This window comes from Apium graveolens, chromosome 3, assembly GCF_009905375.1.
Source record: "Apium graveolens cultivar Ventura chromosome 3, ASM990537v1, whole genome shotgun sequence".
NCBI lineage: Eukaryota > Viridiplantae > Streptophyta > Magnoliopsida > Apiales > Apiaceae > Apium > Apium graveolens.
This window is the reverse complement of record NC_133649.1, coordinates 154,532,232-154,548,284: the sequence shown is the minus strand read 5'-3', so window position 1 is coordinate 154,548,284 and position 16,053 is coordinate 154,532,232. Positions and strand designations below refer to the sequence as shown.

At 32.4% G+C, this 16,053-nt stretch overlaps 1 protein-coding gene across 1 annotated transcript; it reads right to left on the bottom strand.

The window, feature by feature from the left end:
- Nucleotides 1-2,800: 2,800 nt before the first annotated feature.
- Nucleotides 2,801-5,407, bottom strand: LOC141710903 (MADS-box protein defh21-like). Its single transcript, XM_074513395.1, has 8 exons — nt 5,329-5,407; nt 4,860-5,116; nt 4,313-4,379; nt 3,987-4,151; nt 3,865-3,906; nt 3,745-3,786; nt 3,219-3,582; nt 2,801-3,047 (listed from the first exon to the last, which is right to left on the bottom strand). Exons 2-8 carry the CDS (start codon nt 5,048-5,050, stop codon nt 3,043-3,045), a joined length of 876 nt encoding a protein of 291 aa, XP_074369496.1. The 5' UTR covers nt 5,051-5,116; nt 5,329-5,407; the 3' UTR covers nt 2,801-3,042.
- Between the last annotated feature and the right edge of the window lie 10,646 nt (nt 5,408-16,053).

The following is a 16,053-nucleotide window of genomic DNA, read 5'->3' as shown; positions in this document are numbered from 1 at the left end:
TACTGCTGAGCAATTGATTGTTCACCCTTGCAGCTTGTTTTGTATATATATACATATATATATATATATATATATATATTATAGATGCCTAGAAGACCCATTCGACCCAGTCAGGGCAGAGTTCTAGTCCCTCCCGGTCCTGGCTCCTCCGAGGTAGTTTGTGTCAGACCAAATGTGGTATGATGAGTTGTTGTAATAAGTTAATGTGTCAGACTTGTGGAATAAGTTGGTTGTATAGTTTTGTAAACTAAGTCATACTTAAACCCGACAAAGGTTTTTTGAATAAGGGGGTCGTCTTTTATGCATTTATGTTGATTCAGGTTGTATTAGTTTGTTGTTATTGTTGTTAGTGACGTCAACTCCTGACCCCGGGGTTGAGGCCGTCACAAGAGCTACAATGCCTAGTGATGTTAATGGCGGTGGTAACAAAGTAGGATGTTGACGGCTGGGGCGTGTCAGGACCCACGAGGGGGTGTCAGTTGCCTTTATCAGGAGGAACTCGGGTTTGTCATGTATAGAAGTCGGTCGGGAAAGGTGAAAATGCTAAAATTCCCATTGTTACGCGCTATTAGGCTTATTTTTCCAGTTTGGACTGGGCCATGATTGGTCTAGCCTATCATTTACCCCCACTCCCTTATGCGACTTTTTTGTTGCATGGGGGGTAATGTTGAACGACGTGTTTCTTGGAAGGCGGATATGACCGATTATCAGTTCAGAAGGGAAATTGATGTAGAAATTGACGAGGGTCATCGTTGAGTTGGTTGTTAGTATACGATTATGAGCACTATAGTGCTCGATATAGTTTACCGATATATTATTTTCAATTTTTTCCGGTGTCTCAAAAAATTGGAAATCTGAAAAAAAATAGTTTCCCATTGGTGCAATTAAACCGAAGAACCGGGGTTAGTTGTTATACCATATTTTGGCATGGTTAATAATCTCATAAATTTCTAATACATAATAATTATAAATTCTGATTAATTATTTTAACTTAAGGTCCAAGTTTTATCCTTTCTCTGAAACTGAAGAAAAAATTAATAATAATTAATCAACTACTGAAAAATATCTCCAAACGTATATTTCAAATCAAGATATCACAACGCAAGATTGAATCAGATAAAATTGATAATTATCTATATTAACAAAATTTCTCCCTAACTTGCTATTAATTGAATAGACTGTAATCTTGATGCAATATAAATTGGGACGTAGGCATTCGAAGGAATCTAATGTGATAAGATAAAATCGAGACATTTCACAAATTCAGCTCCTTCATTTTTCATAAACCTTAATCTCCACATTCACACACAATTCGCTCTAACATTAAGTATCCTCTAATTTTGTGTTGTTAGGTAATCCCTCCGACAAAAAATATTAACGCGACTAAGGAAATAATTTTAAATAAGATAGTTATTCTAGCTGCATCTTTAGCTTAAAACAAATCAGCTTACACTGTATCTAATTCTCATTAATTAATTATAAATATTTTAGAACGGCTGGCCATGTAAAGTGGATAAATGAGTAAGGTGACAAAATGTCGGTTGTGGACGGTCCATCATTTTTTGTGGTCTCGAAGTTGAACCCTTGGCCTTGACTTACGTGGACCATTTGAGTATTTAACGTCTGTTATTGTTTCCGTTACTACGTCCTCCTTTATTTATATAATAACCTTGACTTTTGTGATCAGCTTATATCGATGAACTGACGAAATATGTGAAAGCAAAAGACAAAGCGCTCGTTCGGGAAATCTTAAAATAAGTAACTTATGACTTAAAATGAATAAGTAACTTATAAGTGATAAATGGATAAATATTTATAAGTTATATAAGTGTTTGGATAATTTTACTTATAATTCAGAATCTTTTTTATTTAAATAAATCAAAATAAATAATTTTTAAATATAATCATCTTATTTTGTGAATTTTAGATTATATTAACATTTTAAAATTTATTTTTTAAAACTTAAGTTAATGAAAAGGCAAACAAATTAAGTTGAGAAAAAGTACGTCGTTGCTAACATTCAACTTATCAGCTTATAAGTTGAAAATTCGACTTATAAGTTAGGGCGACAAACACTCCTCGACAAGTACTTACGAGCTTATAAGTTAATAAGCCACTTATATTATGTTGCCAAACATGCCCAAAGTATCACAATAGCGGATGTGATAGTTGAAAGTTTAAGCCAGTCGCTCCAAAATGTTTACGAAATCGCTTTAATTAGTTCACAGCTTACCAACGCGTTGTTTCGGTTAATTTCTTTATATCAGTAAGGTAATTTTAAATTTCTATGTGAAAATATTATCATAGAAGTAGAAATTAATTTTCAAACTTCATCCGACTTAAAAATTAGTTTACAAATTAAATCTCTTTAAGATAACACATTCAATATCACGAAAAATATTATTTTAACAAATTTATTACTATTTTCATTATGTTGTAATTGCAAAAAAGAAAAAAAATATTTTCTTAATAGTACTTGGGCCACTGTAACATTGGAATGAAAAGTAAGATATTTATGTCTTTATAAAATACGATCTCAAGTCATCCCATTTCATCATATATCCGGGATGGGATATGATTCTGAAGAATGAATAAGATATAGATAGTTTCAATAAGACTCTATTTTTTGAACAAAAATTCATTTCTAAATTTATTCCATCTAACAAGATTATAATTTAATTGATTATTACTTAATCGAGATTTAACCGTACCCGATCAATATTTTCACTGTGGAATGTGTTCGAATTCCTGATTCTGGAGTTGCCTAGTGCCAAACAAATAATAGTGCACACATGGAAAATACCTATAGATAGAGTGGTAATTATATTAGTAGTCTTGAAGTAAGCAAATGTGTTACCCAGAGGGGTATCCGAATAAGGGATGCAAATTCTGGGTTCATGTTCTCTAGCTACGTGGACGTACGTAATAATTGTTACATGAATAAAAACAGAGATTAAATATTAGTATTTCTCTTTCCCATAGTGCCCTTGCATGTAGGCGCTCGTGTCTTCTTCTACATAGATTCAACATGCATATACACTATCAATCTGCAAATGCCAAAAACATATTCATACAGAAAACTTGTAAAGTTGTCGCTTCATAAATTTGCAAACAAAATGATAAATTTTGTGTGTGAAGTGTGAGTGTGTTAATTATTCAGTATAGAGATATTTATGAAGAAAGAGGAAGAGGGGGGGGGGGGGGAGGGTGTATAATACCATAAATGTAGTGATTAGGTTCCGGTTTCTGGAGATTGGGCTGACTAGGCTGGAGCTGGTAGGGGTAATTACTCGTGGCCGGATGAAAAAGAGACGGTGGAAGGAGTCCCGGAAACTGAAGCACACTACCGGGGGGTACTACTGGAGGAGGAGGAGGGTGTTGATCATGATCATGATCATGATGAGGTTGAGGTGCATAGTTAAAGGGAAAGTGGTCCAAGGTCATAAGTTGTGGGGATGATGATTGTCCCTCCTGCACCTGCAGTAGCTTCAGCTCTGTCATTGCCTGTTGGTTTTCATGCTCCATTTCTGCTACTGCTGCTGCCTCTTGTTGTTGCCTTTGCTGCATTTGATTACTTGCCAACTAATTCCACCCATAGTACATGCATTTAGTCAAATTAATAGTAATATGTTACTCGATTCAAAAAAATAACACAATTATAGCACCAGAAGGACTCATTCAACTTTTAACTATAGCCCTAACATCATTGGACAGTTTATTACGTATTTATAATCTCATACTCACCCAGAACTGGATCTCTTGGTTTTCCCTCTCCAGAAGATTTTCCTGATCCAAATCAATGTTTAAAATGCTATTTATTATTATAGTACAAATTTGAATAAGTGTTGAGAATTCAACAAGTACCTTCCTCTTCAAATTCTCCATCTGCTGATGGAATAGTTCAAACTGTACAAAATCACATCGATGATGTTACGTCAAGATAATTGAAATGAATTTACTAATTACGTACGGCAGCACATGTGTACCTTTCTTGCTCGGACCTTGTTGATGGAGTGCTCAAGCTGCTCTTCAAGTTTATCCAATTCCTCAACTTGTACTGAACTCAAGTTATCTCCTTTGTACCTCTGCAGACTCAGCTGTAAATTTAGAGTTTCTCTCTTGATTCGCGTCACTTCACTATGCATTTGCTCCTATTTATTCATCCATACATATATATATATATATATGCAGTGTAAAAATTAATGTATCACTTCACATGAAAAATTTCTTATGAGTTCTATATATACAATATTCAAAATTTCAGTATGCATGTATATATGCAGGTTTGTGGTTCCTATATATACGCGCGTACCCGGTTGTCATGCTCAGGGATCTGGGTTCCAGTACACTTGAGGTACCTTTCTACCAGTTGTCCCATGCTGCATCATCACACAAACAATCTCAATTTAATAGAGTAATTAATGGTTCCATCAAAACTCAAACACTAACCAAATTAATTTGAACCTTAGTCGAAATTGAGGAATTGAAATTTAACGAGCAAAAGCAATCATATTAAACAAAATTAATTAGACTTTCAAGCCATAGATTTACATTGCAATCATGCTAATATATTACAGTTTGACAACCAGAAGATAAACTAGATATACATCACACACACTACTGTCACTGCAGGACTACTATACACTAACCTTACTTTGCATTGATCATGAATATGTATGAGAGAGAGAGGGGAAGAGATTTGGAAATAAATCAAAGCAAAGGATTTTGTGTACACACACACACACAACAAACAATACCATTATTTTTTACCCTGATGCTGGATGATATTTTGATCAATATACCAAGGATCTAGATAGGCTAGAATTAATAAGAGGACATGAATATATATAAATATGTACCTGAGTGGGTGAGAGCAGTAGTTAAACAATTTGCCTTTGTTAGAGAAGACAATCAGGCCAATCTGAGCATCACACAGAACAGAAAGTTCATGTGTTTTCTTGAATAATCCGGCTCTCCTTTTCGAAAATGTCACTTGTCTGCTTGTGTTGTTCTCTATCCTTTTCACCTCTATCTTTCCTCTCCCCATCATAACAATTTCTTGATGATCAGCTTCTCTCTCTCTCTATATATATATATTTATATATGCCTCCTTGATCTGGTTCAAGAAATTAGAAAAGAAAAAGTAGAAATCAAGACTCGAATACCCACAAAGAACAACAAATTTGTGTTAGACATTTTGGCAAAAAAAAAACATATATATTCAACACAATTAGATGCTTTTAGTATTAAATAAAAATAGATAAGAGAAGATAGTAGATTATAAAGAGGAAAGCATGTAGAGAGAAAAGAAAGAAATATGAGATTTACCCACTAGAATATTGCACCGAGGCTTCTGTCTTGGAAATTAGGGCAAGGCTATATATTTTGGAGAATGGATGTCATATACGCAACTTCAAATAAGTGTACACAATTTTACATATATGTGTATAGTATAGATAGGGTAGTTTAGCTAGGTGGTTAAATGTTTATGCTTCTCAAAGTGTGATTAAATAATAAATTTTGTTCATATTGGTTTCAGTGATAAAGAATATAATTTTTTGAGTGTTTACATCAACGTTAATGGTTCATTTGATGTTTGATCTTAAATTTACAACGGCAAATCTATAAATAAAAAATGTAAAATTATAAAACAATATGTCCAACTTGATGAAAATGAAGAAGGAAAAAGAAGTGGTGTTGACATATAACCACCACTGCAAGAACTGAGCAGCTGCTTCCTGATGACCCCCCCTTAGGACTTTTGCCAGTTATGGTTTCTTAGGGACAGTGGTCATAATGTTAAGGTTTCCTCTTCCGGAAACTTTTGTGGTTAGGGTTGGGCAAGCCCACATGGAAATGACAGTGTTTTATTGAGAGAATATTAAGAAACTCATGACAGAAGGACTACTTGCATATTTTCTTGGCAGATTTATTTTCAAATTTAGTACATTAGGGTGTCTAGGTCCTTAGAATTCAACTCCTGTACTTCAACCAATTTGCTGTGAGTAGCTATTTCAAGTAAATATTTATCTACCTTATTTAATACATCAATTCAACTATACAATTATAGTTAACTTCCGGTTTTTGGGATTTGACTTGCAATGAGAATAATTTATCGAGGAAAGCTCTTCAAAGGAATGTTCTTTGTGTTATATGCATATAGCTTGTGACGTCCATCTTGCTACTCTGCTAATTAATATTTCGTAGCAATACATATATGTATATGTATTGCTCATGACATGGTAAAAAAAGGTTAATTACTCTAATGCACGATCATACTCTAAATTGTATTAATTGAAACTGCTTTCGTTGTAATTGTTAATGATATATTTATAAACCAAACCAAACATACCCAGTATATCCCGCTTAACATATGGTCTGGGAAGGGTAAGATGTACGCATCATTCCTCTCATTCCGAAAAATGAAGATAACGAGCCTGTTTCTCGAAAGACCCCCGGCTTATGTGTGCGTGTAAAAAAAAAGTGAAAAGAACAATATAACATATATGCAAGAATTAATACTCACTTCAAACAAACGAAAAATCTAATGTCTTAAATTGAAAAAAGTCGAAACAGACCTTAGCCCATGGTATAATTCTACCTAATTATTGGTTGCTTGTTATAAATTGCGATTACTTCCGAATGAAACTGTATAAAAAAAAAGATAACCGATTTTGTTATAAACTTGATCTGAAACCTGTACACCATCCCACAACTGGACGGGCCCGAAGATAATCCTCAATATCTTTTGCTCTTCTAGCCTTGTTAGAGATCTCTGAAGAAAGATTATTTCCTTGTTTCATCTCAGCTGAGGAAAGTGACAGAATAATTGCTTCAGAACATCCATCAACCTGAGCACTGAGCTCGTCACAATTCATCCTCGTTATTTACTCCCCAAGATGTAAACCGCTTATATTTATGTGTTACCTAATTATGAATGAATAATTTATTTATTTATGCATATATATGAGGTATTGACGGGAAGTAACAAATTATGTTGTCCTGTATTTTTTGCTACTTCATAATTAAATGATATTTATAATATGTTAGTAATACTTAAAAAATCACTACAACAAAATAGGCCAATTACGACGGCGAACTTACAACGGAAAAAAATGCGCGCCCAACTTACGACGGAAAAAAGTAAAACGTCGTAATTATTTACGACGAAAGCCAAAACCGTCGTAAGTTTAGTATTTTATTAATAAAATTATGCACGACACGATTAAACAAAAATGAAAATTATTTGAAGTTACGACGATTAAACATTTCGTCGTAAGTTAATTATTTTTATTAAAATTCTAAATTGAAATTGAATAAAAAAATATTTTATCTAAATTTACAACAAAATATTTGCGACGGAAAAAATCAGATGGTCAAATTTACGACGGAAATTAAAATTCGTCGTAAGTTATCAAAGAGGGAAATTTAACTTTTTCCTAAAAAAAATTGGCGGGAAAATAAAAATCATTTGAAATTGCGACGATTTGAACATTTCGTCGTAAGTTAAATATTTTTATTAAAATTTTAACTTGAAATTAAATAAAAAAATGTCATCTAAATTTACGAAGAAATATTTGTGACGAAAAATATTGGAACATCCAGTTTACGACGAAATTTAAAATTCGTCATAAGTTGTCAAAGAGGGAAATTTAATCTTTCCCAAAATTTTGGCGGTAAATTTGACTTTTCTCAATTTTTTTGCAGATAATAGTTTATGACGGATTCCGTCGTAAATTAGCACATGATTTTTGATAATTTCAATTTTTAAAAAATATTATTTCATGATTTAACCATATTAATGTCAACATTTATTTGTTTGGGTGACATTTCAAGAATTTCAGAAAAAATTAAATATTATGATAAAATAATTTAATAAGAAACATTGATTATATCACTAATATATATATATATTGTCATCCATACGGTTGAATCGATGAAAAATATTTTTAAAATAATCGAAACACAAATTCAGAACTAAACACTAGTTAGTTATACTAGTCGAACTAATGTTTGACTGTTAAAATGACAAACCAAATAAATTTATTTTGATATGAAATTTTGGTTACATCACTAATATTTATATATCTATTGACATCCATACAGTTGGATCGTTGAAAAATATTTTTAAAATAATCGAAACACCAATTTAGGATTAAACACTAGTTAGTTGTACTAGTCAAACTGACGTTTGACTGTTAAAATGGCAAACCAAATAAAACAATTTTAATATGAAATTTTGGTTATATCACTAATATATATATATATATACATATATATATATATATCTATTAACATCCATACGGTTGGATCGTTGAAAAATATTTTTAAAATAATCGAAACACTAATTCAGGATTCAACACTAGTTAGGTGTACTAGTCAAACTGATGTTTGACTGTCAAAATGTCAAACCAAATAAAATTATTTTGATATGAAATTTTGGTTATATCACTAATATATATATATATATTGATATCCCTACGGTTGGATCGTTGAAAAATATTTTTAAAATAATCATAACACTAATTCAGGATTCAACACTAGTTAGTTGTAATAGTCACACTGATGCTTGACTGTAAAAATGTCAAACCAAATAAAAATTTTTTGATATAAAATTTTGGTTATATCACTAATATATATATCTATTCACATCCATACAGTTGGATTGGTGAAAAATATTTTTAAAATAATCGAAACACTAATTCAGGATTCAACACTAGTTAACTGTACTAGTCAAACTGATGCTTGACTGTTAAAATGTTAAACCAAATAAAATTATTTTGATACGAAATTTTGGTTATATCATTAATATATATATATATCTATTGACATCCATACGGTTGGATCGTTGAAAAATATTTTTAAAATAATCGAAACACTAATTCAGGATTCAACACTAGTTAGCTGTACTGGTCAAACTGATACTTGACTGTTAAAATGTCAAACCAAATAAAATTATTTTGATATGAAATTTTGGTTATATCACTAATATATATATATATATATCTATTCACATCCATACGGTTGGATCGTTGAAATTTTCTTTTAAAATAATCGAAACACTAATTCAGGATTCAACACTAGTTGGCTGTACTAGTCAAACTGATGCTTGACTGTTAAAATGTCAAACCAAATAAATTTTTTTTGATATGAAATTTTGGTTATATCACTAATATATATATCTATATACATCCATACGGTTGGATCGTTGAAAAATATTTTTAAAATAATCGTAACACTAATTCAGGATTCAACACTAGTTAGCTGTACTAGTCAAACTGATGCTTGACTGTTAAAATGTCAAACCAAATAAAATTATTTTGATATGAAACTTTGGTTATATCACTAATATATATATATATATATATATATATATATATATATATATCTATTGACATCCATACGGTTGGATCGTTGAAAAATATTTTTAAAATAATCGAAACACCAATTCTGGATTAAACACTAGTTACGTGTACTAGTTAAACTGATGCTTGACTGTGAAAATGGAAAACCATATAAAATTATTTTGATATGAAATTTTGGATATATCACTAATATATATATATATATATATATATATATATATATATCTATTGATATTCATACGGTTGGATCGTTGAAAAATATTTTAAATTATTTACTGGAGGGCATATGTATTAACGACATAGCGGCTTTAAAATGCTTCATTATATTTATTTAGAATTTGAGAATGATTGATACTAAAATACATTATAAAATAAGAAGAACATTATTTAGAAATATCTTTAAAAGAATCGAAAAAATAAATCAGGATTAAATACTGGTTAGATGTAATAGTCAAACTAATGCTTGAGTGTTAAAATGACAAATCAAATAAAATTATTTTAATATAAAACTTTGGTTATTCACCAATATATATATCTATTGACACCCATACGATTGGATCAAAGAAAAATATTTTTAAAATAATCGAAACACAAATTCAGAATTAAACACTAGTTGGATGTACTAGTCAAACTCATGTTTGACTGTTTTATTTTCTACAAAGTATAACAAATTATATAATAATAATAATAATAATAATAATAATTAAATTTACACTCTTAAATTTAATCAATTATAGTTTTATCGTCATCTAACAAACTAAATTTAACTATTATAACAACAATCCAAATTTATATTTTATAAAAACTTTTTATATATCAAAACAAAATAAAATTATATTAAATAAAAACTTAACCCTAAATCCCCACCCCTGTCACTTAGGCAATTAGGCGTACCCCTCCCCCCTTTTAAGTTCCTCACGCCGCCGACTTAGAACCCACCTCCCCCCTGTCTCTCTCCCTCTCCTCCCCTCCTCCGCGAGATAACGAACTTTGGTATATCAATTATTTGGATTCAGCCTTTCTTTTCTATGACGAGACCGAGAAACTGGTGATAGTGAAGATTCGAGACTGTCCAATGTGGCAATTGCTGCTCAAGTCTTTCCCAAGTCTATGACGAGACCGAGAAACTGGTGAGATTGAAGATTCGAGGCTTCTCAATGCGTGTATATATACTTGTGAATATGTGCGTACCTCTCTCTTAGTTTTGTGTTATCTATCTTGAATCAGGTATTGTCAGCGTACAAAGCACATATTCAGTGAATTAAATGAGCACCCTTTTGTTGTGGAGCTTTATCTTCGAGAAGATGGATCTAAAATTTAGAACGTCCTTCTAGATCTTGTTGGTCGCCGTACTGTAAGCATATAGGTGGTTCTGATGGTTAGCTCTCGACTCTATACTTCATATTGCACATGTTTACATATTTTTTTAAGTGCTTCTACCGCTATAGATTTTAAAATGGAATTCTGAATATCGCTTTGTGTTCAGATCTTCAAAATAGTAGTTTTGGTTATGGTTCTGTTTGACCTCTAATAGTTTGAGTGTGTCTGATACAAAATCTCTTTGATACGTCATAGTAGTATGGAAACTATGTTAGAGTACGTGGTTATGCCATCTATCAGATACTTGTTTTAGCTGGAAAGCTTGATTAGGATTGATTTATCGGAAGATGTCTTAGAATTGAGTACCAGCTAAACAAAAGTGTGCCAAACAAACTATTATTATTACTTAAGGAGGCTCTCTCTTATCCTCTTTTATTTCCCTGGAATTCCCTCCCCTCGCATTTGAAATTTAGTAACAGTGTAATGATGCGATGGGTAGTTGCAATGTGCAATATAAATTTGAGTTTATAATGAAAAATTACAGTCAATGAAATATTATTGTGCAATATATATGTTATATATCAGATTTTGCTTGCTATTGGTCTCTTAGCAATAATACGCAGATGTTACTATATTTTTAATGGTCATAAGTGAATACATGTTAATGACAGATTGAAGGTGATTTTACCATTTTTTCCTTTGTTTAACAGTTGAAGATTCGTCAAGCTATATTTATCTGTATAAAAATGTTGATATAATTTGATCTCCGCTATTAATGATTCAGTTCTCTTTTAGGAATATGAATTACATCGGATACATAACATGAACATGTTAATATGACACATAAGTAATTTAGCAGGTGTGTGATTTTTATCACTGCTGAACTGTCTGGACCAGTTGGAGCCTAGGTGTTCCTATTGCCCAATGTTACACGTGATCCGTAAGTTTGTAGCATAGTGGATGCCCCTGCCTTTTTGTGAAAAAAGTGTTCATTCTCTGCTTATGTTTAGAATTTAGTGTTCTTCTCCTAAAATCACTCATGTTTGGCTATCAGCGCGTATACAGAGTATTTGGGTCATACATTATTACTTCATTGATTGTGTTTGTTGGTTTTGAAACTGTGCATATGTGTGTGTATAATATATATGAGTTGTAACACTGCTATGTAAGAATATTATTTTTGGGTCTTTGGGATTGAATCTGGTCCGATCAAAAGTATAAAAATGATTTGTGAATTTGGAAGTAAGTTACTATCCAGACATTGTACCCTAGTTGTACTTGTTTCCAAAATTATGTTTATGTGTTTTGAATTTTGAAATTTATATGTCTGTCTATTATTGTAAGTTATTGTAAATTATAAAATACCCTTGCCCCTTTCTAAACATAAGCATATAAAATTTATACTTGCTAGTAATTGACAAGGATAATGGAATAATTACAATCACGTAAGTTTTGTAGCAAAAGATAGTTGGTGTTGGTTATCTTTTATTAGTCAGGGCATTGAGTTTAATCCGATATTTATATTGCAGAGATGCTGGTATTGGTATGACACATAAAGAACTAATTGATTGTCTGGGTACCATTGCACAAAGTGGGACAACCAAGTTTCTTAGTGCATTGAAGGTACAAAGTTTAGATCATCTTTATGTTTCAATTCAAGTCTTTGACCAAGTCCTAATATTCTAATATATGACAGGAAAGCAAGGATGCTGGGGCTGACAGCAATTTAATTGGTCAATTTGGTGTTGGATTTTATTCAGCCTTCCCAGTGTCCGACAAGGTACCTTTAAAAAAAATACTATATCAATAATTTAATCTTGTATATATAAATTCTCAATTAATTTATATGTAAATTAATTGAGAATTTATATATACATGATTCACTAGAAAAGGTATATTTTGTATGAGTGCAAGATGTTCTAAATTTTTATTGAATAATTGAAGAAATGTCTATTTAGTTTTATTAGTCTTTCAAGTTTAAAGCTATTAAGTTCTATTAGGCTTTTAAGTCAAGGAAGTTGTACAAATTTTCTTCACACATTTCTTAAAATGTAAACATGTAGGAATGTTAGATATATTTGATAATGTCATGGCTAATATGTTTTATGTTTAGCTTTCAGATCTTACTTGAACAGGATAAATCAGTACTTAACTGTTGATCAGTACTTATACTGGAAGTCAGGACTTAAGGATATCAGTACGTATGTTATCAGGAGATAATCATCAGAAGATAGATATCAGAACTTAAGTGCTGAAGGATAATCAGATAAGGACAGTAGCTGATTAAAGGAAAGAAGATCAAGATAAACATAAGAAGAGATATGCATGAAGAAGGAATTCCGTGAAGAATGGAATACTTGGAAGAAAAGATATCTGATTGATATATTTTAGGAAGCAGAATTATATTCCATATCAATTAGCGATTATCTTGTAACTGTGTAGTATATAAACACAGACATAGGGTTTACACTATAAGTATTATCATTATTAGAAAAGATTATTCATTGTAACCCTAGCAGCTCTCATGATATTTGTTCATCACTGAGAGGTAACAGTTCCATACTGTAACAGAGTTTATTGTTTCAATAAAGTTTGTTTTTCTGTTACTTAAGTTCTTAAAGTTCGATTTGAGTGTACTATACACTGTATTCACCCCCTCTACAGTGTGTGTGTGTGACCTAACAATTGGTATCAGAGCCTATCTGTTAACATACATACAGTTAAAGATCCAAACACAATCATATCGGACACAGAAACTCCAACTAAGCCTACCACAACTGAGGAACCACCAAAGACACAAATTCAGAGTCGGTATGAGACCATCAGAGTTCCCATACTGAGACCATCTGAATATCCCATATGTAAGGTAAGGATGACCATGAACCTGGAAGCAACAGATCCAGAATATCTTGATAGAATCAAGGAAGGTCCTCACAAACCAACCAAACTCGCTGTTGCAGTTGCAGGTGAAGCAGCAAAGACCGTACCAAAGGAGAAGAGTGATTATACTGCTGAGGACATAACATCAATTGCTAAGGATGCTAAGGTACGACACTTACTGCATAGTGCCATTGATAATGTAATGTCAAACAGGGTAATCAACTGCAAGACTGCTAAAGAGATATGGGATGCTCTGGAAACAGGGTGTTAGGGAACTGACACAATTAAGAAGAACAGGAAGACAATACTCACTCAAGAGTATGAACACTTTGACTCAAAGGCTAATGAGTCATTGAATGATTTATATGATAGATTTGTCAAACTTTTGAATGATTTGTCATTGGTTGATAAAGAGTATGATCTTGAAGATTCAAACCTTAAGTTCCTGTTAGCTCTTCCTGAATGCTGGGATTTGAAGGCAACGACAATAAGAGACAACTACAATCTTGATGAAACAACTCTTGACGAAATCTATGGAATGCTCAAGACTCATGAGCTGGAGATGGAACAAAGAAGCAAGAGGAAAGGAGGAAAGTCAAGGACAGTTGCTCTTAAGGCTGAAGAAGAATTCCCTAAAGCAGCTTCATCAAAGAAAGACAAGGGTAAAGCTCTTTTCATAAAGTCTGATACTGAGTCATCAAGTTCTGAGAGTGATGATGACTCAGATTCTGAAAGCTTGCCTGAGACTGATGCTGATGAGGAGATGATGAAGTTGTGTGCTCTTATGGTAAAAGGAATCCCAAAGATTGCATACAGGAAGTTCAGGAAGGGAAAGAAGTTTTCCAGGAAAGGCATAAGTTCTGATAAGAAGAATTTCAGAAGATCTGAAGGCAGAGGAGGAAAGTCTGACAGAGGAGATTACACCAATGTTAAATGCTATAACTGTGGTGAGAAAGACCACATATCTCCTGACTGCAAGAAGGTAAAGGATGACAAAGGCAAGGCTCTTGTCACAAAGCAGAAAAGCTGGACAGACACCTCAGACTCTGAAAGTGAGGAGAACTATGCATTGATGGCAAATGCTGATAAAGAAAGTGCTGATAGCAGTTCTGAAGCTGCTGAAACAAAGGTACCTCAGACTACTTATGCTTTTCATACTGATGATATTAATGAGTTGAGAAGATATCTTAAAACCATGTTTGTTAGCTATAGAGATCAAACTTTAACATGTGAAAGATTAACTTCTGAAAATCTTGCATTTAAGAAAAGGAATGATTTCTTAGAAAAAGAGTTAGTCATGTTCCATCAAACTCAGAAGGATAGAGATGATGCTTTTTATGTTAGGAATGAAGTGCTAAAATTAAATGAATCTCTAAAAACTGAGTTAGAAAAGGAAAGAGAGATTATCAGGACTTGGACTAACTCTGGCAAAACAACTCAAAATTTGCTAAGTAGTGGAAACTGGAAAGAGGGCTTAGGTTATGGAGAAGATAAGAATGATAAAGGAACTAAAGAAATTAAGCCTGTTGTTAAGCAAAAGCCAAAGTTTAAACCTATTAAGTTTGTAACTGTAAAGTCTGAAAATGAGAAATCAGAAGTTAAAGAGGAATTAACTTCTGACAAACTAAAACAGGAAAAGACAGCTGAAGTGAACATAGGCTTAATGACAAAGAAGCAGCTTAAACATAAGCTGAAAGATGTTAAGAATGCAAACAAGGTAAAATCACCTAGGAAAAATAGGAATGGAAAGGAAGGTGTGAATAAAAGCAATGATTATAAACCTGTTCCTGATGCTCCTAGGAAAACATGTCATAACTGTGGAAGTTCTAACCATCTGGCTTCTTTTTGCAGGAAGAATAAGAATATTAACTCCTTACCTTCAAAATCAGGAGTTAAGAGTCAGTCTGTTAGATACAAACCACAAAATCCTTATTTTCATTGTGGTAGTTTATGGCATTCCATTTATACTTGTAAGGAATATCATAGTTTGTACTATGATTATTATCAAATAAAACCTTCTTTGAAGAAAGTTTCCATTGTTCCTTCTAGTGTAAATTCTGATTCAAAGTCTGATAGTGTAAGTTCTGATAAGAAAAATGTTAACATAAACTTTGATGCTAAATCCGCTGTAAATGTTAACAAACTTAATAAGGCCAAAGGATCCAAGCAAGTCTGGGTCCTTAAAACTAATAATTAGTGGTCTTTGTGATTGCAGGGCAACAGGAAAAATATTCTAGTTCTGGACAGTGGATGTTCAGGACATATGACTGGAAATAAGGCCCTGCTATCAGACTTTGTGGAGAAAGCTGGCCCAAGTGTTTCTTATGGAGATGGCAACATTGGAAAAACATTGGGATATGGTAATATCAATCTTGGAAATATCATAATTAAACAAGTAGCTCTGGTCTCAGGACTTAAACACAACCTACTGAGTATAAGTCAAATCTGTGACAGAGGTTATCATGTTGATTTCTTTGAAGAACACTGT

What these genes read in the sequence shown, in the direction of transcription:
- LOC141710903 (XM_074513395.1), bottom strand. Translation starts at nt 5,050, where the DNA reads ATGATGGGGAGAGGAAAGATAGAGGTGAAAAGGATAGAGAACAACACA. An exon ending in TCCCTGAGCATGACAACCGG is followed by an intron (nt 4,152 to 4,312) that starts GTACGCGCGTAT and finishes ATGAATAAATAG; the next exon opens with GAGCAAATGCATAGTGAAGT. An exon ending in ACCAAGAGATCCAGTTCTGG is followed by an intron (nt 3,583 to 3,744) that starts GTGAGTATGAGA and finishes GGGTGGAATTAG; the next exon opens with TTGGCAAGTAATCAAATGCA.